A 23156-nucleotide genomic window follows, 5' to 3' on the forward strand; every position below is an offset into this window, starting at 1 on the left:
TTATGGCCCCTTTTGGACTTAGAAAATATCAGATTTCTTGGTTAAGTTTTATGTTTAGGTCAACTTTTTCTCTTAAACTATCAAAGCTATTGCTTTAAAACTTGCAACTCTTGTTCACCATCATAAGCTGACCCTGTACAGCAAGCAACATAACTCCATCCTGCTTTTTGCAATAATTATTGCCCCTTTTGGACTTAGAAAAATCATTTTCTTGGTTGAATATTATGTTTAAGTCAACTTTTCTCATAAACTATCAAAGCTATTGCTTTAAAACTTGCAACAGTTTTTCACCATCATAAGTGGACACTGTACATCAAGAAACATAACTCTATCCTGCTTTTTGCAAGAGTGATGGCCCTTTTTAGACTTAGAAAATCATGGGTAGGACAATATTTCTATTATAAAAAAAAAATCAGATGAGCGTCAGCACCCGCAAGGCGGTGCTCTTGTTTATAAATGATATAATGGCGTTGAACATATTAATAAAAAATAAAAGTCATTACAACAATATCATAAATGAACAATGACAATATTTACAGCCTTATTGTAACAAACAGCCATGACCGCACCCCCACCCTTGAGGTCGTTCTACCCCTATTTCCAATACCAGTGCTTTAAACACCTGGTACGCCCAGACGGGCTGCATATAGAGGTTCAACCTCCCGGTAAATATCCGATACAGTTTTGACCAAAACCACAAAATTTCATACCCGTGAAATTAAATGATTTCACAATAGGCAATAAATGCATACTAAACAAGGAAACAAGGCCCGATTAAAGCCATCAACGCTTGAAGTCTAGACTTGGGTATAAACCCATAACAAAAAAGGAGCAAGAAACAAAATGTTGTTAAATCCATAAACACTTGATTTCCAGGCTATGTACTCCCTGTAGATACAGGTTTAGCTGCACTAGCCATTTAAAACATTCCTTTTCCTTGCTATTATTTTTTATAATAAAATTTTGTGATTTTTGGCCTAAACTAGGGGTGTAACAATATGCTAGTCTCACGATACAACACATATCGGGATATAGATCATAAGATGCAACGATACGGTGCATATCGCGATACAAACTGAGTACCATAACTAAGCATTTATGTGACAAAATGAAAAAAAATCAATGTTCCTACACTTGGAAAGCACTTGAAATTTTGCTTTAAAGTTAAGAAACTGCAATTAAATAATACATTTGTTTAGTTGCTATCTTTTAACACTGATTGTATGAAAGTTTTCATTCAGTTTTCTTCTTTTCACTGTATCATTTCTGTATCGTGAAACAGGCCTATGATACGATACATGTATCGCCAGAGTAATGTATTGTGATACAGTGAATTTTGATATATCGTTACACCCTTAGCCAAAACAACTACTTCTAGGAGGCACCAGTTTGTAGATTTTATAAACCATGTAAATGGAAACTTTAACTGACATTACATGTATAATTTATTTGATTATAGACTATTATTTTTTCAGAGATGTATGGTTGGAAAAGAGCAAGTTTAAGCTAGATGGCATTATTGGTCATCCGTATGGAACATTGTTTGAAGTGAAGGATGGTGAAATGGTTAAAATGGAGAGAACTGTAGAGCAAGATGCAGACATCACTGCAGAAGGTAGGGCAAAAGCTGATTTTGTTAGTTTGTTTTGGGTTTAATGCCGTTTTTCAACAGTATTTCAGTTATGTAACGGCGGGTAGTTAACCTAATCGGTGTTCCTGGATTCTGTACCAGTAGAAACCTGTTCTCTGCAAGTAACTGCCAACTTCCCTACATGAATCAGAAGTGAGGACAAATGATTGCAGACACAATGTCTTTTATTAAATTGTCACAGAGAACATACGCCTCGCCCAGGACTAGAACTCACGACCCCAAGATCTGTAGATCTGCGCTCTCCATATTGTCACCACAGTGGAAAAAGTGAATATTAAGTGCTGCTTTATGTCAATGCAGTTGTCTATTTTTTGCACTAAGGTTACAAAATGTAAATTGCACAAATTTTGTAACTTTCTGTAGTTTTCACAACAAATGCTGTTGGTTATGTTTGCTGTTCAAGACTGTTTTACAATTGATGAAAATACTGTATAGGAGAGATCGTGTTTGTATACAAATTCTATTTTTAGAACTGATAAGACAATGATCGGGTGGGCAGAAGCCGACCGTCCATGTTTTTTGTAAACAGTGATGTTTTTCTAACGGTCTAAACTTTCTTAAAACACAGATTACATAAATAACTTTTTGATCAATGGAAAGGTTATAAAACAAGCAATTTATTGATTACTTTTTATTGTTATTTCGAAATAAAATGGATTAATTATGAACGCTTAACTTACACTGTTTTTCTAAAGGTTGTGAAAATCACTACGCCGCTTTTAAAATTATATGTCATTTAAAACGGTTATTCATTGAAAAAAGATATTTGGATACAAAAATATGAAGATTGTTAGTATTTCAAATCTTTTTGAATTTTGAAAATCCATAAATGAGCAAAAAAGTTATTAAAAATTAAAAATTCTGATTCAATACGCAAACGGTGTTAAAATCATTTGTTTTGCCAACCACCAGATAAACAGATGTTAACGCGTGACGTCACGGCGATCTCTCCTATAAATGGAAAAGTTTTCAATGTGGAAACGTTCGTGAATCAAGAAGTTCATGAAAATATCAGCCAGTGTAAAGTAACATGTTAATCATGATATGTCATTTATATAGTCAAGTAAAGATAAAAAACTTAAGTGTTTGCACTTCAGTTTTTGGCCATTAACGAAATTTTCCCCTTTTGTCTGGAATTGAAAATTTGAATTGTGATGTAAGGTGCCTTAAACTCAGCAACCACTATATTCCCCCATAGTCTTGGTGACGATAATGCTCAATTTTATTATTATTTTAGTTCAAAATTCCGGATTTTACTTGCCAGAATATCAGTTTTGAGGTACTGATGAAAATCCAAGGAGAAAATTGTATATGCCATAGGGGAGCGGCTATGGACGTTTAGAATCAAAAGTATGACAAATATTGTGTGCGAAATGATTTTATGCACAGAAACTTGAATAAATCAATCTGGAAGTAATTTCACAATTTCATTTACATAAAAAAGCTTGCAATTTCATAGGACAATTTTTACAAAAGTAGAAGGACATTTAAATGCAATATTTTGTTTTGTGTTTGATGTATAGGGAAAGACAATAGACATCTGCTTGACAAAGACAGCAACCAGAAACTGAAACAGGAAGAAATAGAACAGATGAAGAAAGAGGGTGTATCTCGTGATGTAAGAGGAATATAATTATGAAATTCAATACAGTCGTGACAATAAATATAATTGTTTCAGTGTATTATTTAACCAGAGGGGTGCATTATTTTCCTCATTGTTGGTCAGTAATTACATCAATGGCTTTCTGATCTATTACTAGAGAATGCTTACAGTGGTCAAATTTAGTAGGATGATTGTTTTTGGTCAGTAGATAACCTCAATTATTTTGTAGGTCAAAGTTCAAGGTCACAATGGCCTTAAGGCCAAAAAATGTTTCCGCCCAGTGTCTAAAGAATGCTTTGGATGACAGTCTTCAAACATCATAGGATGACAATAGACGATCCCTATAAATTTGAGGATTAGTAGGTTAAAGTTTAAGGTCACAGTGAACTCGATACTGAAAATGGTTTGAGCCGAATAATTAAAGAACACTTTGGCCAGCTGCCTTCAAGTTTTAACCCTTAGCCTACTGGCAACAAGTGATTTGCCTTTGCGACTAGTGCAGACCAAGATCAGCCTGCACATCAGTTAGTAAATTTTCAGTGAACACCCCTTTGAATAATAAATGGTATTGTCCAAATTGAATGATGAACCAGTCCATTTTAGAAATTCAGCAGGCTTAAGGTTAATTGTAATTTATTGCAGTTGGTAAATGACTCTTACTATTTCATCAGTCAGTAGGTCAAAGATCATAGTCAAATTGACCACTTGTGTTCTCATGTCAACAGGTTACCACAAATGGTTGGGATCAGTAGGTTAAAGGTGAAGGTCACAATAATTTTGAATCCAATCAGTAACTAGAAAACACTTGGGACTGCAGTCATCAAACATCACAGGATGATTACCTGTGGTCTGTAGATGATCCCTGTTATTTTATAGGACAGTAGGTCAAGGTTACATTGATTTCTCGACTGAAAACAGTTTCTGCTTATGAATTAAACAATTGTTCTGCCTACTGCTTGTTAGCTTCATTGATATTTGCCTTTATCAGTAGATACTATGAAACAGTTTTAGGGTCAAAGGTCAAGGCCACAATGACTTTTAATCTAAAATCAGTTTCTGATAAATATTTGGAGCAGTGTTGGGCTTATGGTTGTCAAATTTCCTAGGATGACTGCCCCTGTTGTTTTAGGGGTCATTTTTTTTTTGTGAAGGGTGAGTGGGGGCATAAGTATGCTGCAAATAGCTCTTGTTGAGACATTAGAACAAAATGTATGGTAATTATGTCTCCCACCACACAGTGGTCTAGGAGACATATTGATTTACTCAAGTCTGTGTGTGTGTGTGTGTGTCACAAAGCTTGTCCGCACTCTAAGTTGAACATTTCTCATCCGATCTTCACCAAACTTGAACAAAATGTGTTTGACCACATGACCTCGGCCAAGTTCGATAACTAGCCAAATCGGCCAAGACACTTCGGAATTATGGCCCTTGACAATAATTAATGAATCACCTAGACTCATAAAAATGCTGAAGTATTCATTATCAAACATGCACCAAAAACCATTCATCTTGTCCACACTCTAAGTCAAACATTTCTCATCTGATCTTCACCAAACTCGAACAAAATATATCACATATGTCCTCTCCCAGGTTCGATAACTAGCCAAATTGGCATAGGCACTTCAGAATTGTGGTTCTTGAATTACTGAAAATCAGCCATTTTATTCTTCAAAGGTATATTTGTTGTCACTAAACAGTATAAAAAGACTGACTTAGTATTTAGATGATTAGGCAGTTGTGGGAGACATGCGCTTTTCTCAAAAGCAGCTCTAGTTTCATATTGAAAATATCCAAATCTGGAGAAAGCCATAGTAAAATATGGAATATAAATTATTTTATCTAGTAATTTCAGTTTAAAAATGTCAGACATTAAATTTTGTTAAAATCACTGAAAAGGAAAGTTTGTTTGATTTACATGTAAGATCGAATATCTATCACTCACAAATACCATACTTTGCACTTGTTGCTGTACTACTCTTGAAAATATTGCATCAGATGTTCACTTTGTGAAAGACATTTAGATCTTCCTTTTTAAAAAAATATTTAGTTAAAACCCATGTATACATATTTTGATAAAATTTTGTTCCTACTTTTAATAATATTTTCTATTAATGCATAGAATTTAAATGCAGGTAAGTATAGAAAGCACATTCGGTGGTTTAAAAGTCTTTCTGTTAAATTACAGGCCACTATTCAACATATCAGAACTGTTACAAGTGTTACGGTCGCTTACGTATAGCTTACATGTCTAAATGCCAATCTCTGACAAAGTTCTGTGTCAATGAGAGGAATCTTTGGCTCAGTGGTAAAAGCATTTGACTTGCACCCGAGCAACCTGTTTCAATTCAGCCACTGGCACTTCAGATTTTTTGTCATGAAATGCTATGCTCTTTGATTTGTTACGCCAAAAAAACCATAATATGGGGCTTGTCTGGGAAACAGACGTTATCTTGTGCCAAAATTGCACTTTGTATGCCAGAATGGCTTACAATTCATCATCATGGTAACTTCTTTGAAGAAGGGACTGTTACAGTTGCTTATGTTTATGTATAGCCTGCACATTAAAAGCCAATCTCTGACAACTATGTCAGGGATTAGACTCTTTGGCTCAGTGGATAGAGCATTGGAGTAGCACTCGAGCAACCTGTGTTCGAATCACACCACAAGCAGTGAGGATTTTTCGTCATAAAATGCTATGTTCTTTGATTTGTTGTGGCTAAAAGTCGTAAGATAAGATTGTAATGTTCTTGATAAGTTAGAAAATTCTTCTTTTTATATTACAGCATCTGATAGAGCAGTTGATAGAGAACAGTGCAACATTCCATGGTAAAACAGGTTATGCACAGGAAAAATGGGTCAAAAAGAAGAAAAAGAAGTAAGCTGTATATATAATTATTATCTTAAGTTAGTTCTTATAAATTGTCGTGCTTTAGAAAGAAGATAGATCAAAAGGATATATTATGTGATGACATGACTGTGTGAGTTTGTCTGTTCATTATGTTTTGTGTCTGAAGCATAAATTAAAGAGCATAATAGAGAATGACTTTGAACTTGGCATATAGGTAGATGGCAATGAGAGGATGTGCTTAGCGCAAAAATTGCGTCAATAGGACAAATTTGAAGGTCACAAATTGAGCTCTGAGGTTCCATCATATTTTGTATCCGGAGCATAATTTAAAAAAAAAAATCTATTGAAGATATTCACTTTAAAATTGGAATATATCTAGTTTGTGATGAGACGATGTGCAGAGTGCAACAACCCACATTACTCTCCATCTTAACACTCGTCTAAAATATTTTCTTTCATTTTGAGGATTTTTTTGTACCTTTTGTCACAACCATGGCACAAAACCCACCATGCAGAGTGCATGAACGGGGTCGCTAGGTCAGGGGTTAAGGTCATGAATTGAGCTCAAAGGTCAAATCTGTCCATATTTTGTGTCCAAAACATAACCACTCAAGGTATTGACTTCAAACCTAGGATAAAGGTAGTTGGAGATGAGACATTGTTCAGATTGCAAAAACTTGTATGGTAGGTCAAAGGTTTAGGTTTTAAAGTGAGTAAGATCAAACCTGAAGTCAAATTTCGTTAGCATAGCATAACTTATAAACCATTCAAGTTATTGACTTTAGATTTGTCATATAGGTAGGAAGCTATGAGAAAATGTGCATAGCCCATGAACCTAGTCGGTAGGTCAAGGGTTATGGTCACAAATTAAGCTCAAGAAGTCAGATCTATCCATCATGGTAACTTTGTGTCCGTAGCATAACTTAAAACATGATATTGCTTTGGGACTTCTGATATAGGTAGAGGGTGATGAGCAACTATGAGCAATATGCAAAATGTATGAACCAGGTGAAAGGTTGAGGTCAAACACTGAGCTCAAAGATCAGATCTGTCTGTTATATTTTGTAAAACTCTTCCTAGCTGTTGCAGTATATACCTCCTATGATAAAACTGGCAGCCATTTTTAGGGCCAAAATTATAGATATGTGTTAGAAATAGTTTATCAGCAAAAAAAGAAGTGAAAGTTTAAGGACACCTGTGATATTCTTTCACACATTTAAAGATCACATACAGTATCAACAATACAAGAAACTATCAGTAACTTGAATTTCACAGCATTGTGAGAAAATTTTTGCCCAACAAGTGGTAGATCTTATGTGAAAATATTGGCCAAGGGAGGTAATGTATGCTGTATGGAAAGCATCGTTTGATAATACAAGTAAATGTGCATATAGATTTTGTGTTGTTGAATTTTAGACTCTGTAAGATACATGTACTATGTTTAGAAAACTTTTTTCTTCTTCTGTTTTAGACATCTACTGCAGTTTACTGTTTTAAAGCCGACAACAAGACTGCTGTGTGAGATGCACTGGTCTAAGGGCCCTTCCAGAATATGGTAGGTTCAGAATTTACATTTAGTCTGCTGGCGGCAATTGTTTTTGCCTTTGCGACCAGTGCAGACCAAGATCAGCCTGAACCCAAACTATGTAGAAATATTTGATGTGATAAATATACCAAGCTGGCTTTAGGCTGTTTGTGGGTTTTGAACAGGAGCCAGTCCACATAACATATAGCTAGGAAGGGCATATGTGGTCTTTCTCAACAAAAGCTGGAAGGTTGCCATATTGTTATTAGTGTGACTGATAGGCCGGCAAACATTTGACACCTTGTGACACACAAAACAAGGGACATGTAGCTTTGGCAGTACCGATTCATTAAATTTCCAGTTCTGTATCAGGCAGAATTGTTTTTGAATTTTCAGATAATGAAATGGCCATTGTGTACATAATTGATCAAAGTGTATGAAGATTGCTATATTATGAAACCTCATTTTGCAGAAATTGAAAAGATTTGTGTTTTGGGTGATAATTCAGTTGGAACACAAAATTTGTGCAGCAGCTTTTTGCTGCTTGACTGTCAGAGATCAGAATTACTACTCTTGGGATTAGTCAGGTGCAGGTATGCACCTCGTTAGAAACAGTAACCTATAAGCCTGCTGTAGTTCAGACTGAATTTCTGTCTTAACCAACAATATTAGTCATATCATGTGAACTGAGCGTGTTTATCTCTCTTGTTACAGTAACCTACGGATCGACACTCTAGCTCAGATCTTGACAATGGGAAACATACATGCCAACAGTACAGTCATGGTGGTAGAGTCATGTTTAGGTCTCGTAACAGGAGCGGTACTGGAAAGATTGGGAGGTAAATAACTGATGATTCTAAGATATGTATTATATGAGAAAAATGGTTATTATTATATAGGGAAAATCATCTTACTAAAAAAACATTTCTTACTTTTGTGGTTATTTTATTAATAACTGTGAGAAATAAATGAAAATCTTATGTTCTTTCAGGATTTGGTAAGGTGATCAGCTTTTACCACGGAGATACTCCAGTGAAGTAAGTCTAGGGATGAGTTTATGATTATCTTACAGTCTGCGTGATAGACTCGGTAGTAGTGCAAATGCTATGAACTTGGAGGTCATAAGTTTGATCTTTGTGTGCGGTGTATGTTCTTTTTGATGATTTCACAGACGACATTGTGTCTGAAGTCTTTCTTCTCTACATCTGGTCGTAATAGATACTTGGAATTGTTCATGAATTTGTAAGCCTTATTAATGCAGTGTTATGCAGTAAAATGTGGATCTCTTAATCATGGGCATATATTTCAAAAACAAGCACACAGACCTACATATTTCATTTCACTATAGTTTTGACCTAAACGTGGAGAACTACATTAACCTTAATTATGATTTTATATTTTACTTCTTTCTTTTTCTTTGTCCAATGCCTGTTTGGATGAATTACATTGGCATTTTTCCAACTTTTCAGACACCACTTGGATAATTATGATTTCTCTGCTGAAATTATGGGCACTTTGTATAATTATCCCTTGGAGCTTGTAAATTCACTAAAACATACTAAACCAGACCAACAAAGTAATGACCATGCACCTTCTACAGCAGAATCATGTGACCAGTCTGAAAGTATACAGACTGGAGACAAAACTGTACCTCAGTCTTATAGCAATAATGACTCAGCAAATTCTGGCGAACAAACTAATTCATCACAGACTGGTTCTATAGAAACTTTATCCAGGGAAGAGACTGTACCTGATAAAATAGAGCCTTTTGGGAACCAGTCTCAAATTCAGACTGTTTCTGAGATAGACAGTGAAATTGCAGAGGCTTGGAACAAGGGTTCAAAAGGAAGTAGATGGGCAAAGAAAAAGAACAAACCACAGAAAAACAGAGCTGAGGCAAAGTTAAACAGAGCCAAAGAGATTGAAGAAGCTAGAAAGATAATCTTAGAAAAGAATGTTGATTGGTACGCCAAACTTTCACTTTATGTCTTAAAGATCATGATATCCTTATATCTCAATTTGATTTTCATCTTTTGATTTCTTTGTATGCAGTGGGTTAAGTTCAGCTTTTTCTCTACCATTGTGATGTATGCATTAGGCTTCTGTCTGACTGCTACAGTGACACATATTATTAGCAACTTGAAGAGCTGCCTGGCCAAGTGGCTAAGGTTGCTGACTTCCAATCATGTGCCCCTCACTGCTATTGGTTTGAAACCTTGCTTTGGGTGTAGAATTTTTTCATTTGAGGAATTCATCCGTCTGGCTTATGGAAGGTTGATGGTTCTACCAAAGTGTCTGCTTTAAATAATGTCAGGGTCTTCCTTCATCATTAGAAGCTTGAAAAGTCACAATAGAGCGTAAAATTGTGTCAGAGTGACATTAAACCCTCCAAAAAATTAACATAATGAGTTTGAAATTTATCTAATAACTTTAGCTTATACTGTTTTGCATATACTGTCTAGCATTATTTATCCTGAGTTCTGAAATTATGTTGAAATTTCATTTAAAAAAATTTGCTCAGCCACATTTATTTTCCTTTTCAGTTTGATAGTGGCAAGCAAGTTTTACCCAACTGACATATTACTGGCACTTATAGATTATGTAGCACCTTCCCGACAGGTTGTGGTGTTCTCACAGTTCAAAGAGGTAAGATTGTTGCCGGGAGTAATGTAACTCAGATCTTTATATTTTGCAGATCAAAAATTAACCTTTAGCCTGCTGGCGCCAAATGATTCTGCCTTTGCGACCAGTGCAGACCAAGGTCAGCCTGCACATCCATGCAGACTGATCATGGTATGCACTATTCACTATTTAGTCAGTAAATTTTCAGTGAATACCCCTTTAAATAAGTGGTGCTGCCCAAATTTAAGTAGCAAGGTAAAGGTAAAGTAATTACGTCTCCCCCATGAGACATATTGTTTTTGCCCTGTCTGTCTGTCCGTCCTTCCGCCCATCCGTCCGTACGTCACACTCCATTTCCGAGCAATAACTGGAGAACCATTTGACCTAGAACCTTCAAACTTCATAGGGTTGTAGGGCTGCTGTAGTAGACGACCCCTATTGATTTTGGGGTCACTCCGTCAAAGGTCAAGGTCACAGGGGCCTGAACATTGAAAACCATTTCCGATCAATAACTAGAGAACCACTTGACCCAGAATGTTGAAACTTCATAGGATGATTGGTCATGAAGAGTAGATGACCCCTATTGATTTTGGGGTCACTCCGTCAAAGGTCAAGGTCACAGGGGCCTGAACATTGAAAACCATTTCCGATCAATAACTAGAGAACCACTTAACCCAGAATGTTGAAACTTCATAGGATGATTGGTCATGAAGAGTACATGACCCCTATTGATTTTGGGGTCACTCCGTCAAAGGTCAAGGTCACAGGGGCCTGAACATTGAAAACCATTTCCGATCAATAACTAGAGAACCACTTGACCCAGAATGTTGAAACTTCATAGGATGATTGATAATGAAGAGTAGATGACCCCTATTGATTTTGGGGTCACTCCATCAAAGGTCAAGGTCACAGGGGCCTGAACATGGAAAATCATTTCCGATCAATAACTAGAGAACCACTTAACCCAGAATGTTGAAACTTCATAGGATGATTGTACATGCAAAGTAGATGACCCCTATTGATTTTGGGGTCACTCCATTAAAGGTCAAGGTCACAGGGGCCTGAACATTGAAAACCATTTCCGGTCAGTAACTTGAGAACCACTTAACCCAGAATGTTGAAACTTAATAGGACGATTGCTCATGCAGAGTAGATGACCCCTAACAATTTTGGGGTCACTCTGTGAAAGGTCAAGGTCACAGGGGCCTGAACATTGAAAACCATTTCTGGTCAGTAACTTGAGAACCACTTGACCCAGAATGATGAAACTTCATAGGATGATTGATCATGCAGAGTAGATGACCCCTAACGATTTTAGGGTGACTCTGTTAAAGGTCAAGGCCACAGGGGCCTGAACATGGAAAACCATTTCCAATCAATAACTTGAGAACCTCTTGACCCAGAATGTTGAAACTTCATAGGATGATTGTTCATGCAGAGTAAATGACCCCTAATGTTTTTGGGGTCACTCCGTTAAAGGTCAAGGTCACAGAGGCCTGAACATTGATAACCAGTTCATATCAATAACTTGAGAACCACTTGACCCAGAATGTTGAAACTTCATAGGATGATTGAACATGCAGAGTAGATGACCCCTATTGATTTTGGGGTCAGTCTATTAAAGGTCAAGGTCACAGTGGCCTGTTCATGTAAAATCATTTTTTTGGAAATAACTTGAGAACCACTTGACCTACAATGTTGAAACTTAATAGGATGATTGGACATGCAGAGTAGATGACCCCTACTTATTTTGAGGTCACTTGATCAAAGGTCAAGGTCACAGGAGCCTGAACAGTGACTTGAGAACCACTAGGCCAAGAGTGTTGAAATTTAGCGGGATGACTGGACATGCCAAGTAGATGATCCCTATTGCAGCCAACCATCAGTGTCTCTTTGACTTTCGCTCCTGACCCCTATTAACTTCTTGCCTATAGGACTTTGCATTGGGGGAGACATGCGCTTTTTTACAAAAGCATTTTCTAGTTTTGTATTGTTTAAATTGCTCATATGATTGATTACAGATTACATATAGCACGTTTTCAAAGTAAAATGTTCGCTATACTATTTTAATATCAGTGAAAACTATTCTACTTACCAGGGAAATGATGTCTTTGTCAAACATTGATTAAAAGTGTTGTTTTTAAAGGTCTTTTTTTCAGTAGCTGTTGTATGTATTTCATTAAAACTAATTCACGTAAGGATTTCTGGTCATTAAAGCTACTGGCCTACCTAAGTTCGGTAACTGTTGTTGGTTGAATTTGATGTAAATTATGTTTATAAGAGTTATCTAGTCATATGCTGGTAACAACTACATTATTTTGGATTGAAACTTCACACAAGGCTTCCTACCCATCAATCCTACTTACATGGGTATCCCTTGATCAAATTTAATGTAAATTATGACACTTTTTTCATTAAAAAAATTTGTTTAAGCTTTGTATGCATCTATCAAGTCATATCTCAGTTGATTATTTGTTGAATTTTTTCAAATCATGGTCTATTTTTGACTTTTGAATATAGAGTTTGCAGTTGCGTCATTCAACAAAATCAAATTCCAACAAAAAAGGTAAAAAGCCCATTGTTTTATCTTGAAAATTTAAAATCCACCAGTTTTTGTCCCCAATAATAGGCAGTTTTGGATTCTATGCCAGTGAAATTAAATGATATTACAGTATTAGAGGATAACTAATTTTCAGATAGTATGTTAAAGTGAATTATTATACCCCCCTTCGAAGAAGGAGGGGTATGTTGTTTTGCAGATGTCGGTCAGTCTGTCGGTCAGTTCGTCTGTATGTAGACCAATCCGTTTCCGGATGATAACTCAAGAACGCTTGGGCCTAGGATCATGAAAGTTGATAGGAAGGTTTGTCATCGCCTCCAGGTGACCCCTATTGATTTTGAGGTCAGTATGTCAAAGTTCAAGGTCACAGTGACCTGGAACAGTTAAACGGTTTCCGGATGATAACTCAAGATTGCTTGGGCCTAGGATCGTGAATATTTACAGGGAGGTTGATCATGACCAGCAGATGACCCCTATTGATTTTGACATGGTTCGCACAGGCCTTGAAAAGTCCTTGAATTTGATGCCTACTCCTTGAAAACTACTTGAATTTGTAACAGTCAGAAACTACTTGAAAACTACTTGAATTTAGGAAAAAAAAAACCAACCGTTACTGCCATTAGGGCCTGCCACGGAGTCGGCGATAGTATGGTATGGTACTGTACTTTACAGGTTTTATGCTCTTTCAAGTAATTTTCACACTGTGTAATTTATCTGCGATGCGTTGAAGGTAAATCTTGTGTTACATTGTTTAATTTTGTCCTAAATTGGATTTAATTTGGTTATTTCATGTCTCAGCAACAGTGACACTGCGCCCATTTTAGTCCTTGAAAATGAAGGAAAACTACTTGAAAACTACTTGAATTTTTTTTGGGAAGGTCTGTATGAACCATGTTTGAAGTCAGTATGTCAAAGGTCAAGGTCACAGTGACCAGGAACAGTAAAACGGTTTCCGGGCGATAACTCAAGAACGCTTGGGCCCAGGATCAGGAAAATTGATAGAGAGATTGCTCATGACCAGCAGATGACCCCTATTGATTTTGAGGTCATTTGGTCAAAGTTCAAGGTCAGATTAGCAAGGAACAGTTTAACGGTTTCTGGACGATAACTTGAGAACGCTTGGGCCAAGGGTCATGAAATATGATAGAGAGGTTCATCATGACCAGCAGATGATCCCTATTGATTTTAAGGTCAGTAGGTCAAAGGTCAAGGTTACAGTGACCCGGAACATTTAAACCAGACAATAACTTGAGAACGCTTGGGCCTAGGATCATGAAACTTGATAGGGAGGTTGGTCATGACCTGTAAATGACCCCTATAGATTTTGAAGTCTGTAGGCTAAGGTCAAGGTCACATTGACCCGGAACAGTTTAACCCTTTCCGGATGATACCTTGAGAACGCTTGGGCCTATGATCACTAAACTTAATAGGGAGGTTGATCATGACCAGAGATGATCCCTGTTGATTTTGATGTCAATAGGTCAAAGGTCAATGTCACATTGATCCAGAATTGTAGACCTTTTGTTTACAGTGAGCAAATAATTTCTGTTCCTTATGCAATTACTGAATGCATCAAGGGGGGCATTTCGTGTTTGACGAGCTCTTGTTACATTTACATTTACACTTGCAGGCATTAGAAGACTGCTATGCTCATCTCAGGGAACACAAGGGTTTAGTGAGCTACAGACTTACAGAGACATGGCTTAGAGAATACCAGGTACACAGTCAAAGTTGTGTTCTGAGCAACAAAAAAGTACAGTCTTACCTGTCTATAGCAGTTGGCTAAGGCACTGAATGGTTTTCATCCAGGTTTTCATTTTCAGACATAATAAGTCGAAATCGAAAATTAAAATATTTACATTTTAAAAGTTTAAAACATATAAACCTATAAAATCATTTAAATGAATACAGTTTTGAATAAAACATTATTTAGATGCTATAAGACATAGACATTTTAGAAGTTATGAATTACAGCATACTATTTATTATGCAGCAGTGACCGCTATATCGCAATTTTGGGTCATAATTATTTGCTGGATGTTAACCTCGTTAGACAGGGTCACACTATATTAAGGTTCATTATACATGGATTGTCATTTGTAGGCCTTTAGTCTGGCTGTTACAGATAAGAGTCACACTATAAAAAGGTGCCTGCTAATGCAGGTGAGACTGTATTTTAAAAAAATCTTTTACATTTACCGGACAAAGTCCATACTTGTTGATAACAGGGTTTTTCCTGAATTTTGTCTTTATTTTACAAGAACCAGATTTAAGACTAGCATAATTCTAAAGGCCCATAGTGCTCCACGGGTAGTTGGAACCTTTTGAATCCTAAATATATCTTTTATCATGTTAATTTTAGGATATAAAATTTATATTTCACTGTAAAATTCCAACACATGAAAAGGTTTGGACTTTTTTTCTTCAGAATTTTACAGAAGTATTATAGGAAATGTTTTTATGCTAACTCATGTAAATTTTATAACTATCCATCAACAGATGAAGCTAAAATTGACATTTATAAAATATATGGTGTCCAAAATGGATGAAAATTAACAATTGAAAATACCCCCCACAAATATTGTTTTTGATGATAAATTCAAAACCAGTCAAGATATTTTGAAAATTTACAAGGTTACAAATACAACTCTACAAATAGGAGTTCTTTGGAATGATACATGAGCCGCGCCATGAGAAAACCAACATAGTGCGTTTGCATCCGCGCAGTCTGGTCAGGATCCATGCTGTTCGCTTTCAAAGCCTATTGCAATTAGAAAAACTGTTAGCAGACAGCATGGGTCCCGACCAGACTGGTCTGGATGCATGCTGGTCGCAAAGCCACTATGTTGGTTTTCTCATGGCGTGGCTCATATGATATGAATTGTAATATCATATATTCAAAGAGGAATGAAGGAAAGTTTTTAAAGTAAAATTTTGACCAAACAGTAAAAATATTCTGAACAGTACTGTCACATAGTTCTTGTCTGCACCATAGTGGTTTCATTATTGATTTTATTTTAACCAAACTTGCACACAACTTGTATCACCATAAGATGTCGGTTCCTTTCTTGAACTGGCCAGATCCCATTATGGGTTCCAGAGTTATGGCCCCTGAAAGGGCCAAAAATAGCTATTTTGACCTTGTCTGCACAATAGCAGCTTCATTTATGATTTGATTTTAACCAAACTTGCACAAAACTTGTGTCACCATAAGATCTTGGTTCCTTTCTTGAACTAGCCAAATCCCATTATGGGTTTCAGAGTTATGGCCCCTGAAAGGGCCAGAATTAGCTATTTTGACCTTGTCTGCACAATAGCAGCTTCTTTTATGATTTTATTTTAACCAAACTTGCATACAACTTGTATCACCATAAGATCTTGGTTCCTTTCTTGAACTGGCGAGATTCCATTATGGGGTCCAGAGTTATGGTCCCTGAATGGGCCAAAATTAGCTATTTTGACCTTGTCTGTACAATAGCAGCTTCATTTATGATTTGATTTTAACTAAACTTGCACACAACTTGTATCACCACAAGATCTTGGATCCTTTTTTGAACTGGCCAGATTCCATCTTGGGTTCAAGAGTTATGGCCCCTTAAAGGTCCAAAATCGGCTATTTTGGCTCTTGCAGTCATATAGAGACTTCATTTATGGTTTTATTTGATACAAACTTCCAAAATATCTTCAACAACAATAAATCTTGGATTCCATGACAAATCAGATCCAGTCGTAGGTTCCAGAGTTATTTTATATCTGATTACCTCCCCTGATTGTAATCAAAATGGATTTATATCAGTAAGTACTTATAGGACTTATTTGAAATTTCATTATTGTTATTAGTTGGACTGAGACAATCAGGGTAGATAACTATGGACTGATTTTATGTCAAATTACCTCCCTTTATTTCAAATTAAAATGGGTACCGGTATATCTCTGTAACTAATGAAGATACTGATCTGAAATTTCATTTATGTCAACATATTTATTTGGCAGATCCTTCTTTTGTTCACTTACAATATATATATTTTTTTTAATTACTTCCCTTTTACGTTACTATAAATAGCTTATTTTTAGTAACTTTTTTGTTTTTGGCCATAGGGAAAAACCGAGACCACTTTTCTGTGGTACAACATGGATGGTACCTCCAATTTTTAGGTGTTTTTTGACATATCTATACCTTGTAAGAATTATTTTCTTCTTTTTGGTTAAATTTCTTCCCTTTGTTGTTCCTGTCCTTCGGATTTAGATATTTTTTTTGAGGACCTTCTTGTCCTCAAGTGCAATGATAACAGGTGAGCGATATAGGGCCATCATGGCCCTCTTGTTGAAGAGAAAGCATTAAACAGAAAAGAAGCCATTGCTTTTTAGCTCGACTATTCAAAGACTATGTAGAGCTATTGGACTCGCCCGTGCGTCAGTGTCTGCAATTGTGTATTGTTTTGGTTAAGTTTTTGTGTGAAAGCTGGTATCTCTGTAACCACTTGTTGGAATGGATTGAAACTACACACACTTATTCACTGTGATAAACTGATGTAGTGACTGCAGTTTTACACAATTTTGCTACTTTTTCGACCTAGCAGATTTTGTTAAGTTTTAGTTTGTAAACTGGTATCTCACTACCCATTAATGGGAATGAATTGAAACTTCACACACTTGTCCGCTATCATGAGCTGATGTGCATCATACAGGTTCAATAGCCCTGTATTTACTTTTTTTAAAAATAATGCCCCTTTTCCGACTTGTATACATTCAGTTGACAAGGCTGTTGAATAGGCTAGTGTTGCTGTCCTCCGACAGCTCTTGTTTCTCTAATGTCACGGCGTATGTCGCGGACAAAGGGTAAAAATCTCGGAAATTTTAACTCAGAATCCCGGAAATGTCCTGAAAAATTATGGCATGTATGGATATTATCTTTCCCAATTGATGAAATTCTTAGTAAATGAACCTATTCGGGGCAACAAATTCTGCACAACCAACATATTCTACTCTTCATGTGGTATTTACTTTAGAGACGTTTCACTGTACTACTAGTGGAAAAGCACATCCAGGTTCTTACAAACATCTTACACATACAGTAAATACTATATGAGCCACGCCATGAGAAAATCAACATAGCTGCTTTGCGACCAGCATGGATCCAGACCAGCCTGCGCATCCGCGCAGTCTGGTCAGGATCCATGCTGTTCGCTAACGGTTTTTTCTAATTACAATAGGCTTTGAAAGCGAACAGCATGGATCCTGACCAGACTGCGCGGATGCTCAGGCTGATCTGGATCCATGCTGGTCGCAAACCCACTATGTTGGTTTTCTCATGGCACGGCTCATATATAGAAATTGTCCTGTTTTTCAGGTGTTACCAAACAGAACTCACCCAGTCATACAGATGAGTGGTACAGGGGGATACCTAGTGACAGCAACAACTGTTATCAAAGAAGACACCTGATTAACTGTCAAGAATGATAATAATAAACTAGCTTTGAGCATTCTGTCTTTGTTTTCAATGCTTTTTGTATTTTTAATTTAATTTTCTTTTCCACTTAAATGTTATTGTAGCACTTGGCATGTTACTAGACAACAAAATAATCATCATTTACTAAAAACCATTCTGTGATGCAAGCGTGACACCTGTTCAAATATGTGAAATTTCATTCATTTGTAAAATATTCTTACACCAAAATATATTGCAGTTCATCATCAAATTTTTTAAAGTTAAAGCGGCATGCCTCCAGATCGTTCGACAACAAAAAAAATGTTATTTTTTAGATATCTTGAAATAAATGCTATATTTCTTAAGAAGGCTTTAAAACTTAATTACTGACAAACCTTATGTTACGGAAACACATGAGAATTTGCTGTTTTTACTACTTTTTACGATGAAAATCGAAAAGCGTTTGTCATGCTTTTACTCTAGGTAAACTGTCTCGATTATAAATATCTATAATTTGAAGTCATTATTCACTACTTCATATTTAGCGCTTTTGGTTATGAGGACGGGAAAAATGTCTTTATTGCCGTGGCGGTCCGGGGTTCTATTCCCGACGCGGTCATCGTTTTTTCTAGATTTGGAATTTTTAAAGTATTTTAGAAACAAAAATTCATATTCTAATGTTAATAATATGACTAAATTTCAATTTGAAAGAAAGATTAATTTTTAGCCAAATCTGGAGGCATGCTGCTTTAAGTAGTCTCTGGTTGAAAAGCAATTTCAGGAACCATATGATTGTGCTTCATGTCTGTTAGTCCCACTCTCCATCCTTCCACGTCATCCAAAAAGAGATTTTAGTATTATTTAGCACAAAAGATAACGGGTCATGCACAATAGCCAGACCCCTTATCAAAGGTCACATTTGCAGGTCAAAGGTCCTCCCAACTTTGTCGAAATAATTTTGTTTGGCCCCTTTTAGGAGCAAACACCTAGAAAATGACACAAGACTTCTTCTCGAGTAATGCTTGATGGATCTTCATCAAACTCTGTAGCATTATTTTGAGGTCCTTCCCATTTCTTTCATTTGGCCTAGCTCTTTTAGCTTTGTCAATAACATCATTTTAAGGCCTTTTTTAGCCCACCATCATCAGATGGAGGGCTATTAAAATTACTCTGCGTCCGTGGTCCGTCCGTCTGTCAGTCCGTCCGTCCGTTAACAATTTCTCGTTATCGCATCTCCTCAGAAACTACTGGGGGGATTTTGACCAAACTTTGTCAGAATGATGTATTGGTACCCTAGTTGGTCCCCCTGAAAATCAGACTGGTTCAACAATTTATGAGTGAGTTATGGCCCTTTGTTTATTTTTAGCTCACCTGTCACAAAGTGACAAGGTGAGCTTTTGTGATCGCGCAGCGTCCGTCGTCCGTCTGTCCGTGCGTGCGTAAACTTTTGCTTGTGACCACTCTAGAGGTCACATTTTTCATGGGATTTTTATGAAAGTTGGTCAGAATGTTCACCTTGATGATATCTAGGTCAAGTTCTAAACTGGGTCATGTGCGGTCAAAAACTAGGTCAGTAGGTCTAAAAATAGAAAAACCTTATGACCTCTCTAGAGGCCAGATTTTTCAATGGATCTTCATGAAAATTGATCAGAATGTTCATCTTGATGATATCTAGGTCAAGTTCGAAACTGGGTCAACTGCGGTCAAAAACTAGGTCAGTAGGTCAAATAATAGAAAATCCTTGTGACCTCTCTAGAGGTCATATTTTTCATGGGATCTGCATGAAAATTAGTCAGAATGTTCATCTTGATGATATCTAGGTCAAGTTTGAAACTGGGTCACGTCCGGTCCAAAACTAGGTAGTAGGTCAAATAATAGAAAAACCTTGTGACCTCTGTAGAGGCCGTATTTTTCATGGGATATGTATGAAAATTGGTCAGAATGTTTATCTTCATGATATCTAGGTCAAATTTGAAACTGGGTCGACTGCGGTCAAAAACTAGGTCAGTAGGTCAAATAATAGAAAATCCTTGTTACCTCTCTAGAGGTCATATTTTTCATGGGATCTGCATGAAAATTGGTCAGAATGTTCATCTGGATGATATCTAGCTCAAGTTCAAAACTGGGTCAACTGCGTTCCAAAACTAGGTCAGTAGGTCTAAAAATAGAAATTCCTTGTGACCTCCCTAGAGGCCATATTTTTTAATGGATCTTCATGAAAATTGGTGAGAATGTTCACCTTGATGATATCTAGGTCTGTTATGAAACTGGGTCACGTGCGGTCAAAAACTAGATCAGTAGGTCAAATAATAGAAAAACCTTGTGACCTCTCTAGAGGTTATATTTTTCATGGGATCTGCATGAAAATTGGTCAGAATGTTCATCTTGATGATATCTAAGTCCAGTTCGAAACTGGGTTACGTGCAATCAAAAACTAGGTCAGTAGGTCAGATAATAGAAAAACCTTGTGACCTATGTAGAGGCCAGATTTTTCATGGGATCTGCATGAAAATTGGTGAGAATGTTCATCTTGATAATATCTAGGTCAAGATTGAAACTGGGTCACATGTTATCAAAAACTAGGTCAGTAGTTCAAATAATAGAAAAAACTTGTGACCTCTCTAGAGGCCATATTTTTCATGGGATCTTTATGAAAGTTGGTCTGAATGTTCATCTTGATGATATCTAGGTCAAGTTTGAAACTGGGTCAACTGCGGTCAAAACTAGGTCACTAGGACTAAACATAGAAAACCCTTGTGACCTCTATAGAGGCCATATTTTTCAATGGATCTTCATGAACTTTGGTGAGAATGTTCACCTTGATGATATCTAGGTCAAATACAAAACTGGGTCATATGCTATCGAAAACAAGTTCATTATTTCAAATAATAGAAAAACCTTGTGACCTCTGTAGAGGCCATATTTTTCAATGGATCTTCACGAAAATTGGTCAGAATTTTTATCTTGATGATATATAGGTCAAGTTCAGAACTAGTTCACATGAGCTCTAAAACTAGGTCACTATGTCAAATAATAGAAAAAACGACGTCATACCCAGTTTATGTGGGGACAGGTGAGCGATTCAGGACCATCATGGTCCTCTTGTTATAATTTATATAGATTTATATAGGGAAAAACTTTGAAAACCTTCTTGTCCAAAACCACAGAGCCTAGGGCTTTGATATTTGGTATGAAGCATCATCTAGTGGTCCTCTGCCAAGATGATTCAAATTATTTCTCTGGGGTCAAATATGGCCCCTCCCTGGGGGCCACATGGTTTATATAGACTTATATCGGGAAAAACTTTGAATAACCTCTTGTCCAAAACCACAGGGCCTAGGGCTTTGATATTTTGTATGTGACATCATCTAGTGGTCTTCAACTAAGATTGTTCAAATTATACCCCTAGGGTCAAATATGGCCCCGCCCTGGGGGTCATATAGTTTACATAGACTTATATAGGGAAAAACTTTGAAAATCTTCTTGTCCAAACCACAAAGCCTAGGGCTTTGATACTTGTAATGTAGCATCATCTAGTGGTTCTCTACCAAGTTTGTTCAAATTATCCTCCTAGGGTTAAATATGGCCCCGCCCCGGGGGTCACATGGTTCATATAGACTTATATAGGGAAAAGCTTTTAAAATGTTCTTGTCAGTAACTACAACATTCAAACTTGGACCACATGTATATTTTTGAGTGGCAAGATGAACCTTGACATGATTTGACCTTGATTTTGACCTAGTGACCTACTTTCACATTTCTGTAGCTACAGCCTTCAAATTTGGACCACATGCATAATTTTGTGCACTGGAAAAAACTTTGACCTTTATTTTGACCTAGTGACCTACTTTCACATTTTTGAAGGTACAGGCATCAAATTTGGACCATATGCATAGTTTCGTGTTTCAAAATGAAATTTGACATTGATTTTGACCTAGTGACCTACTTTCACATTTCTCAAGCTACAGCCTTCAAATTTGGACTACATGCATAGTTTTGTGTACCGAAAAAAACTTTGACCTTGTCATTGACCTAGTGACCTACTTTCACATTTTTGAAGGTACAGGCTTCAAATTTGGACCACTTGCATAGTTTTGTATTCTGAAATAGAATTTGACCTTGATTTTGACCTAGTGACCTACTTTCACATTTCTCAAGCTACAGCCTTCAAATTTGGACCACTTGCATAGTTTTGTGTACTGAAATGACCTTTGACCTTTACATTGACCTAGTGACCTACTTTCACATTTTTAAGGTACAGGCTTCAAATTTGGACCACATGCATAGTTTTGTATTCCGAAATAAAATTTGACCTTGATTTTGACCTAGTGACCTACTTTTACATTTCTCAAGCTACAGCCTTCAAATTTGGACCACATGCATAGTTTTGTGTACTGAAACAAACTTTGACCTTTACATGACCTAGTGACCTACTTTCACATTTTTGAAGGTACAGGCTTCAACTTTTGACCACATGCATAGTTTTGTATTCCGAAGTAAAATTTGACCTGGATTTTGACCTAGTGACCTACTTCTACATTTCTCAAACTACAGCCTTCAAATTTGGACCACTTGCATAGTTTTATGTACCGAAATGAACTTTGACCTTAAGATTGACCTAGTGACCTACTTTCACATTTCTGTAGCTACAGGCTTCAAATTTAGGACCACATGCATAGTTTTGTATACCGAAACAAACTTTGACCTTGACATTGACCTAGTGACCTACTTTCACATTTTTGAATGTACAGGCTTCAAATTTGGACCACATGCATAGATTTGTGTTGTGTACGGAAATGAAATTTGACCTTGAGATAGTCAATAAGTCTTGAAATTTGGAACACTCAAAAATGGCACATTGGTGGGCGCCAAGATCACTCTGTGATCTCTTGTTTAAGTGTTGTTTTAGTGGGTGCACT

General features: G+C 36.7%; 1 protein-coding gene and 1 long non-coding RNA gene across 3 annotated transcripts in view; both read left to right on the forward strand.

The window, feature by feature from the left end:
* Positions 1-414, forward strand: part of LOC128557819 (uncharacterized) — a 59594-nt gene extending 59180 nt beyond the window's left edge. The window contains exon 2 of the long non-coding RNA XR_008371420.1: positions 59-414. This is a non-coding gene — a long non-coding RNA (uncharacterized LOC128557819). The remainder of the gene's footprint in view (positions 1-58) is intronic.
* LOC123540252 (tRNA (adenine(58)-N(1))-methyltransferase non-catalytic subunit TRM6-like) overlaps positions 1-18292 on the forward strand; it is a 100147-nt gene extending 81855 nt beyond the window's left edge. For both annotated transcript variants that reach the window (XM_045325113.2, XM_053546210.1), the window contains exons 2-11: positions 1476-1615; positions 3175-3269; positions 6038-6129; positions 7574-7657; positions 8342-8466; positions 8619-8664; positions 9097-9591; positions 10171-10273; positions 14440-14526; positions 18160-18292. In XM_045325113.2, the coding sequence (XP_045181048.2) occupies positions 1476-1615; positions 3175-3269; positions 6038-6129; positions 7574-7657; positions 8342-8466; positions 8619-8664; positions 9097-9591; positions 10171-10273; positions 14440-14526; positions 18160-18252 (1360 nt within the window). In that variant the 3' untranslated portion in view covers positions 18253-18292. The remainder of the gene's footprint in view (positions 1-1475; positions 1616-3174; positions 3270-6037; positions 6130-7573; positions 7658-8341; positions 8467-8618; positions 8665-9096; positions 9592-10170; positions 10274-14439; positions 14527-18159) is intronic.
* The last annotated feature ends 4864 nt before the right edge of the window (positions 18293-23156 follow it).

This window comes from Mercenaria mercenaria, chromosome 1 (genome assembly GCF_021730395.1).
Source record: "Mercenaria mercenaria strain notata chromosome 1, MADL_Memer_1, whole genome shotgun sequence".
Taxonomy (NCBI): domain Eukaryota; kingdom Metazoa; phylum Mollusca; class Bivalvia; order Venerida; family Veneridae; genus Mercenaria; species Mercenaria mercenaria.